Source organism: Plodia interpunctella, chromosome 12 (assembly GCF_027563975.2).
Source record: "Plodia interpunctella isolate USDA-ARS_2022_Savannah chromosome 12, ilPloInte3.2, whole genome shotgun sequence".
NCBI lineage: Eukaryota > Metazoa > Arthropoda > Insecta > Lepidoptera > Pyralidae > Plodia > Plodia interpunctella.
This window is the reverse complement of record NC_071305.1, coordinates 7,857,949-7,874,039: the sequence shown is the minus strand read 5'-3', so window position 1 is coordinate 7,874,039 and position 16,091 is coordinate 7,857,949. Positions and strand designations below refer to the sequence as shown.

Genomic DNA, 16,091 nt, shown 5'->3' with positions numbered 1-16,091 from the left:
ACAGAAATAAACACAGGTACAAAGGCGGACTTATTGCTAAAGCGATCTCCGAATGAACTTTAGGAAGGGAAAACAAACAAAAAGTTTATTTTTTTCATGCATCTGCACCAATGAGGTCTATACATTTGCGTAGATGAAAAAAATAAAACTAAATATATAGAAAATAGTACCAGGAAGACCAAACTAAATTTCTTGTTAATTTAAATAGAACATCGTGGAATATACAATTCAGCATATATACATAATAACAGGTCATTACTGACTCGCCCGCGCTGCGCTGAATACCGCCGGTGCCAACCTATCGTCAGTCTCCACACGATGTTGATAGCACCTATTTATTACAGGTAATTTTCACTTTTGTTCAAGTAGCTTGGACCACACAGCTTGTATATTTATTATTGTACTCGTATACTAGCGATTCGTCCGAAACCGAAAGAAGAAAGAAACCGTGTGAAAATCCGTCCGATAGTTTTTAAGTTTATCACGTTACAGACAGACGAAGAAATTAGAATATTTATATAAAAATTATATAAAAATAATATAATTATAATATTTGAGGATTGTTCTAATCTCTAAGGTTCATATATATATATTTTTAATCTTTGCCGCTGACCGAAAACCGCTTGGAATAGTCTCTCAGTCTTTTTTAGACTAGACTTGAAATTCTGCTTTAAGGTTACATGTACAGGCTTGGTTCTTATATACCAGCCAAATTTCCACTTTGATGATACCAGTGCAAGTACCTATTCAAAGTTACCATACAAAGATTGTTTTGCTTTCCCATATCTGACCGATTAACTGATCGGCACTTTGTATAGTAAGGTTATATTTGCACAATATTCTCGGAAGATTTTGTATTCCATTTACTGAACAAATTATGTTAATGTTTTCAACATTCTAAAAATGAAATCTCGTCATAAAATAAATTTAAATCGTTACACACGTTTACTTTCATTATTTAAATTATTTGCTAAGACATTTCCTTACATCGTTTTAATTGATTGGGAATCCCAATTATGGGAATTACTCATTAAATGGAATGTGGAGAAGGACATAGGCCACCTTTCATCCCGGAAAAATAACTGTTCCCGTGGGAAATTAACGCGGACAAAGTCGCGGGCAAAAGCTAGTGGTCTATAACTTTACAAGTGTTTCAACGCTTATAAGTTAATGACATAATAATTAAAGCATGAGTCACGAATTTATCGATTAAAGAAAGACCTACAAACATTACATAACCGGATATCGAACTTCAAAGAAATGTTTGCAAACAACATGACACAGGAACTGAAAGTGAATGAGGAAAAATGTAAGTATTTAGTATTTACTTTCACGAGTCCCCATTATGAAAGGACTTCGCAGATTAATGAGCTCACAAAAGCATAGTTATTCTGAGCAGCAACTAAATAAATAAATATATAATCTGTGTGATTTGCCCGTAAATCAGATTCGAGTTTGCCCCAAAGTAATAAAACAGTCATTAATGTTAGTTCGAGATACTAATTCAACGAAACATAATTTGATAACGTAAACTCTCACTTCTCATTTCTGCATGTTCCCGGTTGCGTTCGGGGTTGTGAAGCCGTGAATCCCAGGGTCACCGTAAAAACACCTTAAATTTTTGAAGATTCGGCTGTCATTTTACGACCTCCGCCTGGCTGACTTCAACCCTCTTTGGGAATGCTATTGTAGTCTATCAGCTGTCTAAACTGTGTGTCCCTTAGTGGCCTCGTACGACATCCACGAGAGGATATGGAGTTTGACTGTACATGGCCAATACTTGAACAATATTGGCCATGCAAAAGATATCAACGAATTTTGTCTACTTACATTAAACTTCATTTCTTTATATCTTTACATGTAATCTTACATTTTCTTTTTATTAGCAAAATAATATTTTTTTTCCTTGATTGTAACTGTATTATTGCCATATTGATAATATGCTATTAGGCGAATAAAGGATTCAATATTATTTTAAGAACGTTGGACGTTCGTTCTTGTCGATGGGAGTTTTTTCCATCTTTCTATATGTATGAAGATCGTATATCGTAAATTTTTCTCTAGAATGATAAGTGTTTTAGCTCCAAGGGATTCAGACAATGTTCCATTATTATTGTTCATATGAAAGAAACTTGATATATCATCACTGATAACATAATTTTAATCTTACCTTCGTAAGTCAAGATAGTTTACTTTGGAGTACAGTCTGCCACAGATAAATCTGACCCCCCCGCGATTTGAACACCATCTCTTAGGGGGTCAGATTTCTCTGTGGCAGACTGTACATACTTACCTACATCCCGATTTCAAATATATATACGGACTTATCGTGATGTTTTGATTATCATGTGCCTAGGTTAATATAGGCTTGGCTCCCACGGTTTGCATATTTTTCTAGTTTTGCTCTAGTTGCTGGCTTGATAGCCAGTGTAGGGTAGGTCGTAATGACAACGAATCTGAAATGAACATGAGAAAGCTAATGATCTTAGTATTAGTTGAGAAAAAGTGGGAAAAAGAAAAACATGTCTAACCCTTAATGGGGTGTCTAGACTCAATAGAAAAACTTTTAGTCAATCAAACACAGTTTAGCACAAGTAGATAAATTATTTAGAAATATAGAAAAAAAATAAATATCAATAATTTAATTTGTCTCACAGCTTAAGTTCCAAATTAAGTTTCAAACTTGTGTTGGAAGACACTAATATACTAACTAAATAAATATCCAAGATCGATTTTCAATCCAAATAAATCGTGCTCAATTTGAAAACATCATTTTTCATCTTGACCTGATCGGGGATCGCACCTGGGATTTTCGGTGTAGCACCGGAAATCCTGGGTTCGATCCTGGATTCGAGTCCGACGACCATTAAGCCACAAAGGTCAACACTTTTCACAATATTCTGAAATTGCAATTATCATCAAGACGAACGTATCAGTAAAACAACATTTTTACTTTGATTTAGTCAAAATATATTTAAAACTAGCTGCGCCCCATGGCTTCGCTACCGTGGGAATTTCTGGATAAAAAATACTTAGACCAGGTTATATTCTACCCGTGTACCAAATTTCATAACAATCTGTCCAGTAGATTTTGCTTGAAAGGGTAACAAACACACGTATACATCCTCACAAACTTTCGCTATTATAATATTAGTAGCGTATTATTTCGTTTATCTTATGCTTCACGCTGTAGATATGCGAAATATTTCCTGCTTTCGTAAAGTCTACGCCCCAGTCCAACGCTTTAGCGTGGGCTTTGTTTCATTACTTTCCTTTATATATATATATATATATATATATAGAGAGAGAGAGAGAAAGCGTCCTTGAGTCATAAATAATAATATTATTATAGTAAAATATAGTATGCCTTATAGGCTGATATGGCCATGTCTTGCATTAGCCAGCATATAATTTAGGAAACAATTTCTGGCCATGCGGTGTCTGCCACTTTCCGAAGTGCAGGAGAAATAGTTATTGGACTCCGACGATTTGGGGACGATGGCTGGGGAAGCAACCGGGAAGTAGGATTAAAATATACCTTCAAGTAGGTAGTTCAACTTTGCTGTATTGTTGAAGCATACAGAAGTAAACTTGCTTCTAACCTATACTAATAGATTCAATTTTAGTCAGTGTCGAAAGTAATCTTTTTTAAATTGTTTTTTCCAATTTCTATTGTTTCCTTAACACAAAAAATAAAACATTTCGGTGTTTTCTCAATCCATGTACCAAAGAAAAATTGTCAAGAATCATGAGATTTTTTCTACTCATTTGTTGTACTAAAGATATTGTCGAAAAAAAAATGTTTAATGTTATTTTTCCGGATATTTGAAGTTTTCTTTTTGTACTACCATCTAACTATACTATGACTACTATACTGTGCTATAATTAGGTGTGCCGCTTACAACCGGAACAGAATGCCGGAACTGTTATCAAGATGTGAATACTTAACCTTATAGCGGTTTCTGTGATAAAACCGCAAGGTTCCCTATAAATTTGTGGCATACAGATATAAAGTAATATTTTGAACCTAACTAACATAATATCTGTTTTTTCTATCCTAGCAAACTTGCCTAGGAATGTATGGTGGATTGTTTCCTAGGAAAATAGTGTAGTGTGTATTTCAATTCAAGTATGGTCCAATTGTTTATTAATGTTTTTTTTTGTTTAATTTTTTGTTTTTTGTTTAATTTAATTTTCGACGCATCTATACTATTCCTTATTCTAAATAAATAAATAGCCAGATTGACAACTAGGGGGAGGAATCTAAGAAACAGTCAAAGAAACTTATAATATCTAGGTACTTACTGCATTGAGTAATACATGGTTTTCGTCTTTTATACTTCTGTAAAGAAGAGTTATTAACACTATTGAAATGTTTTTAACAATATGTGGCAATCTAGATCCTCTTTGGGTTACGGAGCTATCGCAGTAACTAAGATATCTAAGTAGTGCCGTGTAACTTACTAAGCACTACGTAAGTATATGCTTAGTGCTGAAGCAAGATAACTATCATTACATGTTTGTATTCAAAGCTGCTTTAGCGTAACCGCATCGGCATTAGCATACCGTTATAGTGTGATCATCATAATAAATCGAAAACCGATCGTTACTATGAACCACCCCAAGGAAAACTGAAATTATTTGTTATTTTCTTTTCTGTCAATTCACTGAAAAATACTCCGTTCGTGACAATTACTTCTAAAATGGTTGGTAAGTTAAAGCGTACTTTAAACTAAAATATGTTTTGTCACTTAGCACTATACAATGTTCGACTATGACAGAATGAAACAATATATACTTTAGCTTGAAGTATGCTTTAACTTATTTATGAATAATAGGGATAGTTTTTTTTTCATTTTAATGGTCTTTTCTTGGTTTTATCTATATTTTATATCTCTCAGGTACTTGTTTATACCTAGATATGTCAGTTTTAAGTACGTATGATTTTAGATAGTAATACCTATATCTATGATCGTAACTAGCAGTAGAAATGTAATTTATAGTAGTCTTAATGAACTAGAGCAGGTGAGGTACTTATCTACTATTTAGAGGGTCTTAATTAATTCTGTCAGCAAGATGATTTTTCTGCTAATTAGAGGTAGTTTTTCCTGATATCTGTATCGTAGAAAATTACCGTTGCATGAATGAGGCAAACCAGTTTTGCGAAATGGAATACACCGCTATGTTTGGTCTCATTTTCAACAATATATTTGAATATTTTCACTATGATGTTTTTTAAAGTTTAAGTCTCAGTTTATGCAAAAATTCCTTAGAAAAAAGGCCGTAAGTACACTGTTATACATTTCATTTCAGTAGATTTATTGAAAGGAATCTATCTGTACATTGGACTATATAGCTCAATATTGTATGCGACTATCTGTTACTAGATATTCGTAAAAGTCTGCCTGATGCCTTAAGGCAACTTGAATAAAATCTGACACCAGTGTCTGCAATAACACATTCGATAGCAAGCAATAAGATTGTGATGTGCTCGGTGATTCTTTGAGGATCATACCTATTGTTGTTAAGTTTTTGACTTTAGTATTACAATTTATTATATTGCGGTTCAGCTACCTTAGCTAGAAGTTGGGAGTGGAATTTCCATAGCTGAAATCCCAAAGGAGCTCACGATATGGCTGGTATTATCATAATATTGAACGTAAACACAGCAGCAGTGGGCCAGTGGGCCGGCGAAATGTGCGCTTTCCTTCTCAATGACAGTCTGATCGGCCTGACCCACAAGGACAGCGCATTCCGACACACTGCATGTCAACCGTGCCTATATTTATCGGAAGTTGGAGCCTAAATGGAAAATGATACATCATGCGTTTGTTATTTTACTGCCATATCCATTTTCAGCCATCTCCCTTTCGGTGTAGAAATCTTAGGTTCTTATTTTATTTTGCTCCAATATAAAAGAGAGAGATAATAGATTTTCTGTTATGTACCTCGTTTTGTAATCGTCTCCGCCGAGCCCGATCACGTTGAAAACATACAGTTTTTTACATACAAGTAATATTGTATGACTATTTTCGCTTTGATACCTCACAGATATCATGATCGACATCATTCCACAAACTGGCTCCATGTGTCTACCGTCTATGTAATTGGTTGTATATTTTAAACTTTGCTTCGAATCGATCCGAATTCCGATTGCAAGTGCTAATGGTTCTTATTTTTCTTCATCTCATCATTTCCTTAAGATGTCTCTGCGATATACCATATTCTTCAACAGGTCAATAACCTTCAGTAACAACAGTCCAACAAAAGTAATGGAGCCTATTTAGCCATCATATGTTTTCACTAGGGACAAAAGGCTCCATATAATAATAAGGAGTCGCAATATCGTAGAAAGTGAACGTACCAAATGCGAACCAGGACGGAGCGCGGAGCTAGGCTAACAATAGGTTATGAGACATTGACATCGGAATATAAAAATACTTGTAGATCTCTATGTCAAGGTGATAGCTTCTAAATTGCAATAAATGTCAGCAAATAAACTGTGGATACTGGAATTTTATAGAACGTTTATGACACTAGCAGGATTGGCTACTTTCATTCGTGTTATTTTAGACTTTCTGAAGTAGTTTTGTTCATGTTTATGAAGACAATTTTTAAATACTACTCGTAACACAATGTCACGAGTAGAATTTGAAAGGATATTTCTACTATAGTCCTAATAACTGCCACCGATTCTTAGTAACTTGGAAATTGAATCGGTGGTGGTACAATTTTCGTAGTTGCCTAGTTGTTGGCGTATTCTACTTTAGAAGTACAGTTTATGACAAGAACTCTGATATCGATATAGAACTAGGTCACAGCCATAGACGTGTAAGCATATCTGCGCTAATTTTGTGGTTATCGTTAATATTTACCTATTTTGTGGAAACCTCCAAGTTTATAGTAGACACACACACCTTAGTTGTCAAAAACTTTTGCTGCAAAATCTTTCAATTCAAATTAAGTAAAGAATATTTTAGTAGCCATATATATTATTCATATTATTTAGGTACATAGGCATAAACAAAACTATCATAGATATTAGATTTAAGCATGATTGTGAAAAATATTAATTTCTAGAAACGTAGTAACGATATAGATAGTTATATGTATGTAGTCGGTTGAAAATAATAGGTATGTATCAAGATTGTTGCCTAGGAAATTCAGGACAAGGTCGCTATTTTATTGATTGCAATAAAATTATTATTTACATGTTAAATTGTATGGGTAATGATTAGAAGAAAAATTCTAAAAGAATACAATGCGGGCAATATTAAATATACGAGTATGATGAGTAATTAAATAATCTAACGCTGAATGATTTTCATAACATTGTTTTGTATCGTTCACAAATATTCATACACAACAAATACTTAACCAAATTCCAAGAATAATAGGTATAAAGATGCTTCTTATATGTTCAAGTTTAGTATATTTAAACGAAATGAGTGGATATTGTATGTTTTGTTTTGATAAAGTTGAGCTCGTTGCATTTAATATTTGTGGATAAAAATTAATTTCTTCTGCGACAGAAAAGAAATTTTAAAACAATTTGTATTGTGTAAATTGCCTTCAAACTTTTCCTTCAATTTTCAAACAACAATAAAGGGTCTAGCAGGTTATTGTGTCAGCCGATCTCATTCTCATAAATTATATTTAATTTGTTCTAATGGCCGCACAATTATTTCACTTTCTCATTTTTTTGTAATAAAAGTAACTATTTTGATTGATGCCGGCTGGCTAGATGCTTATCTTTCCTTTTTATTAAGAGTGAAATTGTTTTAATTTATTTATTACATAAATAAGAGACAAAATTAACGGCAAGCTGAACTAAAAATATTAGCTTCTCGCTTGGCTTAACTAGTTTCTCGTTCAGTCATGATAAATCTGTTTAGTTACTAGTTCCCTGCAGCTCCGTTTGCGGTAGCTTATGTTTGACCCCGTACCATTAACTATATCTAATCCAAATTTTATCAAAATCAGCCCAACGGTTTAGCCCTGAAAGCGTGACTGACATAATATTAGTATGGATAGCCTAAAAAAAGTAGATATCGTAATTTCTTATTATTTTAAGTATATAATTATCTCGTTTCAAGAGACAAGAGCTCACAAGAATTCCCACTCATTATCTTGTTTCTGTTTCTTTTTGATTTTTTTCCGCGACCACTTTCACCGACTGACCAATGAAACAAATTAACTAAAGTATGGATATGGCGTGATTTATGTGACATCTATATATATATTTTTAAATTAAATTTAACTACAAGAAATATTATAAGTTGGCTTAAATTATAAGTAAAAAAAGAGGTTCCAGCACGTCGCCTATCTATATTTACCTGACAATTGATAGTATAGAGAATACCATCCTTTTCTCGAAGCAATTTAGGCCAATTTCGAAAAACCTAAAAGATTTTTAATATTGATATGATAACTTGCGTAATAACAATTAAGACAGAAGGTCCCTTAAGTAGGGACTCAATAAATTAATCCACTTGGTATTACATGGATCTCACAACTTTTTACGGTAGAAACTGAGCTTTTTAACTTGAGCTTAGAACTGCGAGACTTTTTTTTACAGCATGTTTTTGATGGCATCTATATTAACCTGACAACTGATACTATAGAGAATATAACTAGAACTAGAGTGTAGACACACTTCTATTTTTTGCATGCTAGTGTGGCGACATCTACCACGCCACATGCACAACGGCGCAGATGTAAAAAGCCGACCAAACGCAACTAATAACAAGCCACACAAGTGATCCAGGACACTACGGACAGATGGCACGACGGTCGATTCACTATGGACAGCTAAAAAGCCTAGACCGCGCAGACAGTGCGTTTTCGATTGGAAGCATAAATAAGGCGCAACACCTAGCCTGGCGGGAAGATCTTCCCTTTGTGGCGGTCGAGCATAATCACCTAGCTCCCGCTACACTAGTTTATTATCCCAAAATAACTAATTAAATTTTCAAGAGATCTCAATACATTAGTAAATGTTAAAATGAAAGAATTTAAAACCAATTCGTTTTTATTTCAAATTTTAGTTAAACTTTTAATTAACTTTTAGACGAGTATTGGTAGCAGTTTCTACATCAACAACACCCTAATATTGGGTGACAAATTATAAAGAAAGTTTTCTCTAGGATTTTCATTTTATTCATTCGACCACCATTCATGCCGCGAGAGCCCGTGACAAACACGTTACCGCTTTGTTTTATGTTATTCTGTATTATGTTAATGCTACTTTCCGAGTGGATTAAATTGTGACTGGCATATAAAAATAACAGAGTTTATTGCGGTATTTTTGTTTTACACGTTTAGAAATCTTTATATTATCAGATATAGTATTTAAATTTGGTACATTTAATTTGTTCGGTTGATCGAAATTGAAAAAAAATGGTACTTACCTTATCTATTTTTTAAATTTCGATTAACGTTGCCTCTCCCTCGTTGTCACGTGTTCCAGGTTGAGACGCCCTGAAAATTAGATCCAAAAAATAGATCTTTAAATATTGTTAACTCAATTGTGATTTTAAGACCGGCTGACGGCCGTCAATCTTCTCAATTACATGACGTATAAACCTAGTTCTTACATATTATAAAACACTCATATTATAAAGCTCCTCTGCCGCCTCTATCTGTTCGCGACAAACTCAAAAACTACCGCACAGATTTTCTTGCGGTTTTCACCAATAGATAGTGTATAATTTATTATATATGTTTTATATTTTACCCGAGCGAAGCCGGCACGGGCCGCTAGTATATATAATAAATTTGATTTTCATTAGCTTTCTGCCGTTTAAACTATTTAATATTAATTCAAAACAAGTCGTCGATCTAGGCCAATCCGGAGTGTTAACTTATGACTTTATTTTTACCACAAAGTAGACCGAGCTGCAATGGTCGAATGTGATAATCATTTGTGTTGACGATTCTCGGCCCTTTCCCATGCCATGTGCTAACGAGAGAAACTCCGTCGCGTTTCAGTTCTTCTGACACCAAGAGCCAAATTATCTCGTATCCTAAATATTTTCGTGTTCGAACGATCTTTGTTCTAAATATCTCATGAAATCATTGAAGAAATTTCTGCGTTTGTACCGCATACTGTGTAAAACAATCAAAAATTTTTGTTACATAGTTATTTGTTGGCGATTCTCGGTTAGGGAAACTCTAGATATCGTCTGACGACGTCTACATTGGTTTACCTAAACATTTGACATTTTATTTTATCTTATTTTAATCTGATGTCATTTTATAATTTTTAAAAAAATATATTTAACACTTGCATGCTGTTGACAACGGCTTAATAGGCTTGTTCTAAACCATTATGTGGATATTGTACCTACCCTATTAAAGCAAATAAAATGGTTTGATTTGATTCGACAGATCATTACTGAACTTGTAGTAACGAACAAATTTGTAGTTTATTTGTGGATTTGTCCGTCGTTGTGTTATTACTTGCGCGCCAAAATTATATTACAGCTTAAAACCTTTGATTAAAACTGGGTGAGTTAGTAAAATTAAAATTAAAACCGAGTTGTTAAATTGGTCCTACATCACCACTGAAGCTTTCATAAAAAGTATCTTGTAAATATTATTTTTCTCGTAAATTTGTATTGCATGCTATTTTAATATGCCAAACTTGTCATCGCGTTCGTTTTAGTCCGCATTAACTCTTGTTGTGAATTCTAATTATAAGGTTATCCACGAGACAGGCTAAGCCTAGTGTGGGAACCTTTGTTAATAACAATCGGATTTGCATGTTCTCTTGCTTGTTTAGATTCTTACGTGTTTCGATACAAATAATCTGTAACATGTAATCTTTTATGGCAATAAACATTATTATTATTATTATTATTATTTGAGTTTCTTTGTTTTTATGCAAGTATAATACATATGAGGTCGCGACGAACTTTCGCACCAATATTGCGTAACCCCACTCACCAACATCAACATTATCTAATTATTGCATCACTACAAGGTTACATAATTGGTTATTGACATTAGTTTGGGTGTTCGCGTGTGAGTTATGACGCTCATGAGATAGATGATGGATGCACGCAGCGCAATGACCTGGGGCTCGCTTCTACTAACATTAAATTACAAGTTTTTCAATTGTACTTCTTATTGCCGCGTAATAAGAATTATTGATAACGTGATCCGATGGATCGAAACGAGAGAGCGTCGTATTTTGTAGCATCTACAACAAAAAAAATTGTAAATTACTGGCTTCGACCCAGGGCTGTGAGCCAGGGCTCTCCACCACGTTATCCCTTAGAAATTTTGGATAAAATAAATAGCCAATGTTCAATTATCAAACTCCACCCAGAACGGTTTTCTCTTGGTTATAAATAAGTTGTGCACAGATTTCTTCGCAATAAGTATATTCCTTCACCGGAAGCAAGTGATGAAGACCACCATATTTACTTGACATGAATCAGATTGGTTTACAAACTATTTATTTATAAATAAGTAACGAATAGCTAATAACTACACACATCCATAACCGATCCCTGGTTTGGTCAGGTCAAGATGGAAAAAAAGCTTTTCAGATTGACCTGGGTCTTGGATGTTTATCTATATATGTATACGTATATGTTAACACAAGTCTCGTACTTTGGGGCCAACTCAATCTGTGTGATTTGTCTTACATACACATTTATTTATTTTATCCAAACTTTGATATTTAAAATCAATTTAGACATCTATCAAACTATAAACCCCGGCACTTTAACCTGACCAACCAATTTCCGATAATATTCTCCTGAATTTATGTACTTGCTATAAATTATAGTTCGTTAATTTTTATCAGGAATTTGCGTGTGAACTAAAGAAAGTAACGTTATCCACTACACAAATGCACACAACATATGACTTTGAGTTGTGATTACGGATAACTTCAAATAATACTTAAACAATAATTAAAGACACTATATGCAAATTTGTTATGCTTTTTTTTATTACGCTTTTTCGCTTGTTATTTATGACTACCTATTGAATAGCACATATCAATAAAAAAGAAAATTATTGTATTGCTAACAAGCTTATAGACCACATACTCGTATATACCTGTTATTCATGCCAATTTCAAAGGTTTTCACGGTTTCAGATGTAATACTGTAATATTTACTAACAGCCAGTCCCGGCTTCGCTCGAGTAAAACCACAATAAATTATGTACGTAAACTTTCCTCGGGAATCACACGATTTAGGTATTGGTGAAGATCGACAGGAGGACTTCTTTTTATAATATGTAATGATTAAGTAGGTACATCAATTTTGAAAATAAGTTGACCCTGTGCAAAACCGAGAGCTTCATAAATAAGTGCAATTTTAAAAACTTTACCGAACTTATTAAATAAGTACATAAAGTACAAAATAAACAGCCTGTTTATAAAATGTGAAATTATGTTCGAAAGTTTTGTGGAAATCCCGCACGGCGGTGCGCGTGCGTCGAGATCATTTGTATGAGCATGCGTTTCATTACTGGATTTCTTTAAAAGTCTTTTCATCTGTCTAATGGCAATGGTTTTTGTATAGTGTATTGGCAATGGTTAGAATAAATACTAAGCTGCTGTATATTTATGATTAAACTATATGGTCTTTAGGTTGTAGTCTTTCTAATTTTCAATTTCTTATTTAAGTTAACGGGTGGCCAGTAAATATTTGCATGAACTTTATTTACATTTCTAATTGTGAAAAAAAATATATAAAAAGTTCTTAGTTTATGCTTACAGAGAAAAAGAAATGGTCGTTTCGAAATGCTAGTAGTTTGTAGCTTTTTGATAAATGCTCTATAGGTTAATTTATAGACTATTTCTCAAATAGTTATTATTTAAAATTTAACGTGAAAATTTCCCTGTGACGGTCTAATTTCTTAATAAATGCATTGTGTAATTTTATCAGAAATAAGTATTAAATGTGTAAAAATGTTTTTGAATAAATCACGAACAAATATGATTTTGTAACTATATTTTTTATTACAATAATAATAATCATTTATTTTCAGACCAAATAATAATTAATAATAATAATAATAACTGTTTATTCAGATAACTTCGATCCTAAAAGTTAGTAACAATTTCACTTAACATTTTGTTAGTAATTCATTAATTTTATTGCTGGGGCAGCTGCACGATTACGATTTATAAATGTAAACATTTATGTTACTATAGTAACAAAATAAGGTACCTACATATAGATACCTAAATTATATCAATAGTAAATACATATTTTAAACATAGTAGTTAACCGCAGTGGCAGTTACAAGAGTACCTAATTTATTTAATTCAAATTTACTTACATCCAGGGAGTGGTATTCGGGTAGGGGTCATTTACCTGATCACTTTCTCTAGGACTTGGTCATTTACAATATCCTCCATAAACTAGCAACTGGTTTTGATATTGGGTACGGTCTGCACCTCGAGTTAGCTTGCAAGGACCTCTATTCAGTGGCAACAGAGGCGATATTGGAATGAATTTAGTAGATTGATGTGCATCAGTCCGTTGATATGACTCTTTGTGCCGTGATATGCTTTATGAGGGTCATCGTCTATTTTATTTGTGGGCAATGAGAAGGCAGTAATATACAATAATGATACTGCATATGTATTACTATTTGTTGCTCGCATCTCTGCCCGCGGTAGCGTATTGATCTCGGATCATTTACTGCTTATATCTTATATTATTTAATGTATTATTTTTGAGATTTCATTTATTGATTCATATTTGAACGCTTTGATTCCAAGAAAAGTGACGTCACTTGTGCCCACTGTCCTATACGTAGAAGGAAATATATTAATAAGGAGTTGCTATTTCAATAGCAATACAAGCCCCGTATACCTAATTGTTGTTAATGTCATTTGGAAAAAAATACATTTGAATTGACTTGATGGCTACATGTAACGTCTAAAACTATAATTCCTTAAGTTAGTTGATTCACCTGTAATATAATCTTTAAAACAAAATTTGGATTTGCACGTTATATTCTCACACCTCATATATATACTCACACCTTATGAACTAAACTGCACAAAGGTTTGCCGTGGACGGACACGTCAAGGAGCACAGCATTCTTTAAAGTAGGAAAGCAGACTCTGGTCTCCAACGCCCAACGGCTGGGGAAGAAGCCGGGACAACGCTCAATGAGAGAGATCATTTTGAGTAGTCCTAAAATCGGCTTGAGCTCAGGTCAGTACCAACATACAACTTTCAAATTAAACGCGTGTCCTCATCAAGCAGTCTGCGGGGGTCATGAGACGTAACAGACATAAGTACAGACATTTTATAATTGTTTGCAGGCTCGGTCAATAACCCCTTATGTAAGTAACGTCTATCAATCTGGCTTGAAAACTATATTACTGCGTATGTTAAAGTTAAAATTATAATAATAAACTATAGCAACTGACAAACGTAAATCACTTCGTTAATCTTGTGAAATCAATTTTATTATCATTCTATATTAATATATATTTACAAGCTTTTATTTAACATGCCGTGGTTCAGATATCTTGATTATTATATAAATACTCTTCTTCTTCTAAATATACCTTATCGAGTTGTTACCATTTCTGAAGCGGAGCAATCACAGAAAAAATGTTCCACATTGGATGGTATCAAAATCATATTAAATCTTGCTAAGTATGAATTGCATGAAAAGTAGACTTCGAATAACGCTGCAGTTAATACTGTTTTTTTAAAAGAATTTATTTAGATGTTTCACCATTTATTGTAACTTTCTACAGTTAGAATATCACTCATTGAGATCACACTCCTTATGTTTCTGCTCACATGAGTCGCCACTTTCTCTGATTTCCTCCGCTGTCGGTAGATGGCGGTACATGACATCAGATCCGCGCAATCCCCTCAAATCTGTGCTATTCTCCTTTCCAAATACAGCATTCTGCATTTTATGAACAAAGGGAGTAATCTTACATACTAAAAGTCTTATACAACTGGTCTCTTCTCCCTGCTGTTTGATTGCTTCGTCTATTTCTTGTAAAATGGATTCATTCTTGGCCCTTGATATCAAGTCTTGTAGGCTTCTGGAGTTCTTGTTTAATATCCAAGCTGTAGGGATTTCAGAACGATATGGCTTAGACGGACGAGGTCCGGCGAGGAATGTTGATATCTGAAATAAGAAACACCATCATTCTTAGTGATTAGTATCTAGAAGACTTCTACTTAGAAGTCTCTAGTTAGAGATGTTCAATCAAATCGATAAGGATATCTTTTACATGTGTTTTGGAAATAAATCTTTTAGCTTTTTTATCTATGGAAGTTATAAATTCGTGCAATTAGTATACCAACTTACCATTTGTGCAACAAAAACTAGCGCATTGACAGCCACCGCGCTTATTTGATTAGGCTGCAATCCAATCAGCTTCACTAAGTACTTCAACGGCGTCATCGGACTTGGAGCCTCATTGACCTGGTAATTAGGTCTGATTTCCTCTGCAAAGTTCTCAGCGCTAGCATCTTGGTAAGCTTCATTGAAGCCTGGTCGACGTCTGTTTGATGTTGGACTTGGTGTCGGTTGTGTGTTTGTGTTGGCCTGGAATGCGCGAACCACGAACTCTGCTACCTTTGATGCGATGGATTCTGAAGCTGATAAATTTTCGTATTTTGGAATTTGATTTACAGTTTTTTTAATAATATGTTTTTCTATTGAATAAGAATCGAGACGTGAATTTAAAAACATCTAGTCATCAGCCATACTAAACTACTTATAGTTCGTGTACTTGACACTTGCACTAAGCCTAAATGTAGGACAGAAATATCTATGAGCTGAAAGCTCCCATAGCTCAATAATGTTTTATTAGCCAGAAACATTTTACTAGATACCTCACACTCACTGATACCACGACTGGGTCTCAAACTCAAGAATTCTAGACTTTATTTGGTGTTGTATTTCTATCTACAAACTTACCTAAAAAGTCCGAGGCAAGCTTCATCCCTCCGCTCAACCTATCAATAAAACCATCTCTGCCCTCTCGTTCTAAATCACTCGCACACACCACCTTCAACAATAAAACCACAATGAGAACATGTGTCGCCATCTTGAGAACTAACACCAGACTACATTGTGGA

The 16,091-nt window shown here is 34.0% G+C and overlaps 1 protein-coding gene across 1 annotated transcript; it reads right to left on the bottom strand.

The window, feature by feature from the left end:
* Positions 1-14,684: 14,684 nt before the first annotated feature.
* On the bottom strand, positions 14,685-16,091 carry LOC128674043 (uncharacterized protein). The gene is made up of 3 exons (XM_053752316.2): positions 15,931-16,091; positions 15,316-15,608; positions 14,685-15,132 (listed from the first exon to the last, which is right to left on the bottom strand). The coding sequence occupies exons 1-3, from the start codon at positions 16,058-16,060 to the stop codon at positions 14,755-14,757; spliced, it is 801 nt and encodes a 266-aa protein (XP_053608291.1). The 5' UTR covers positions 16,061-16,091; the 3' UTR covers positions 14,685-14,754.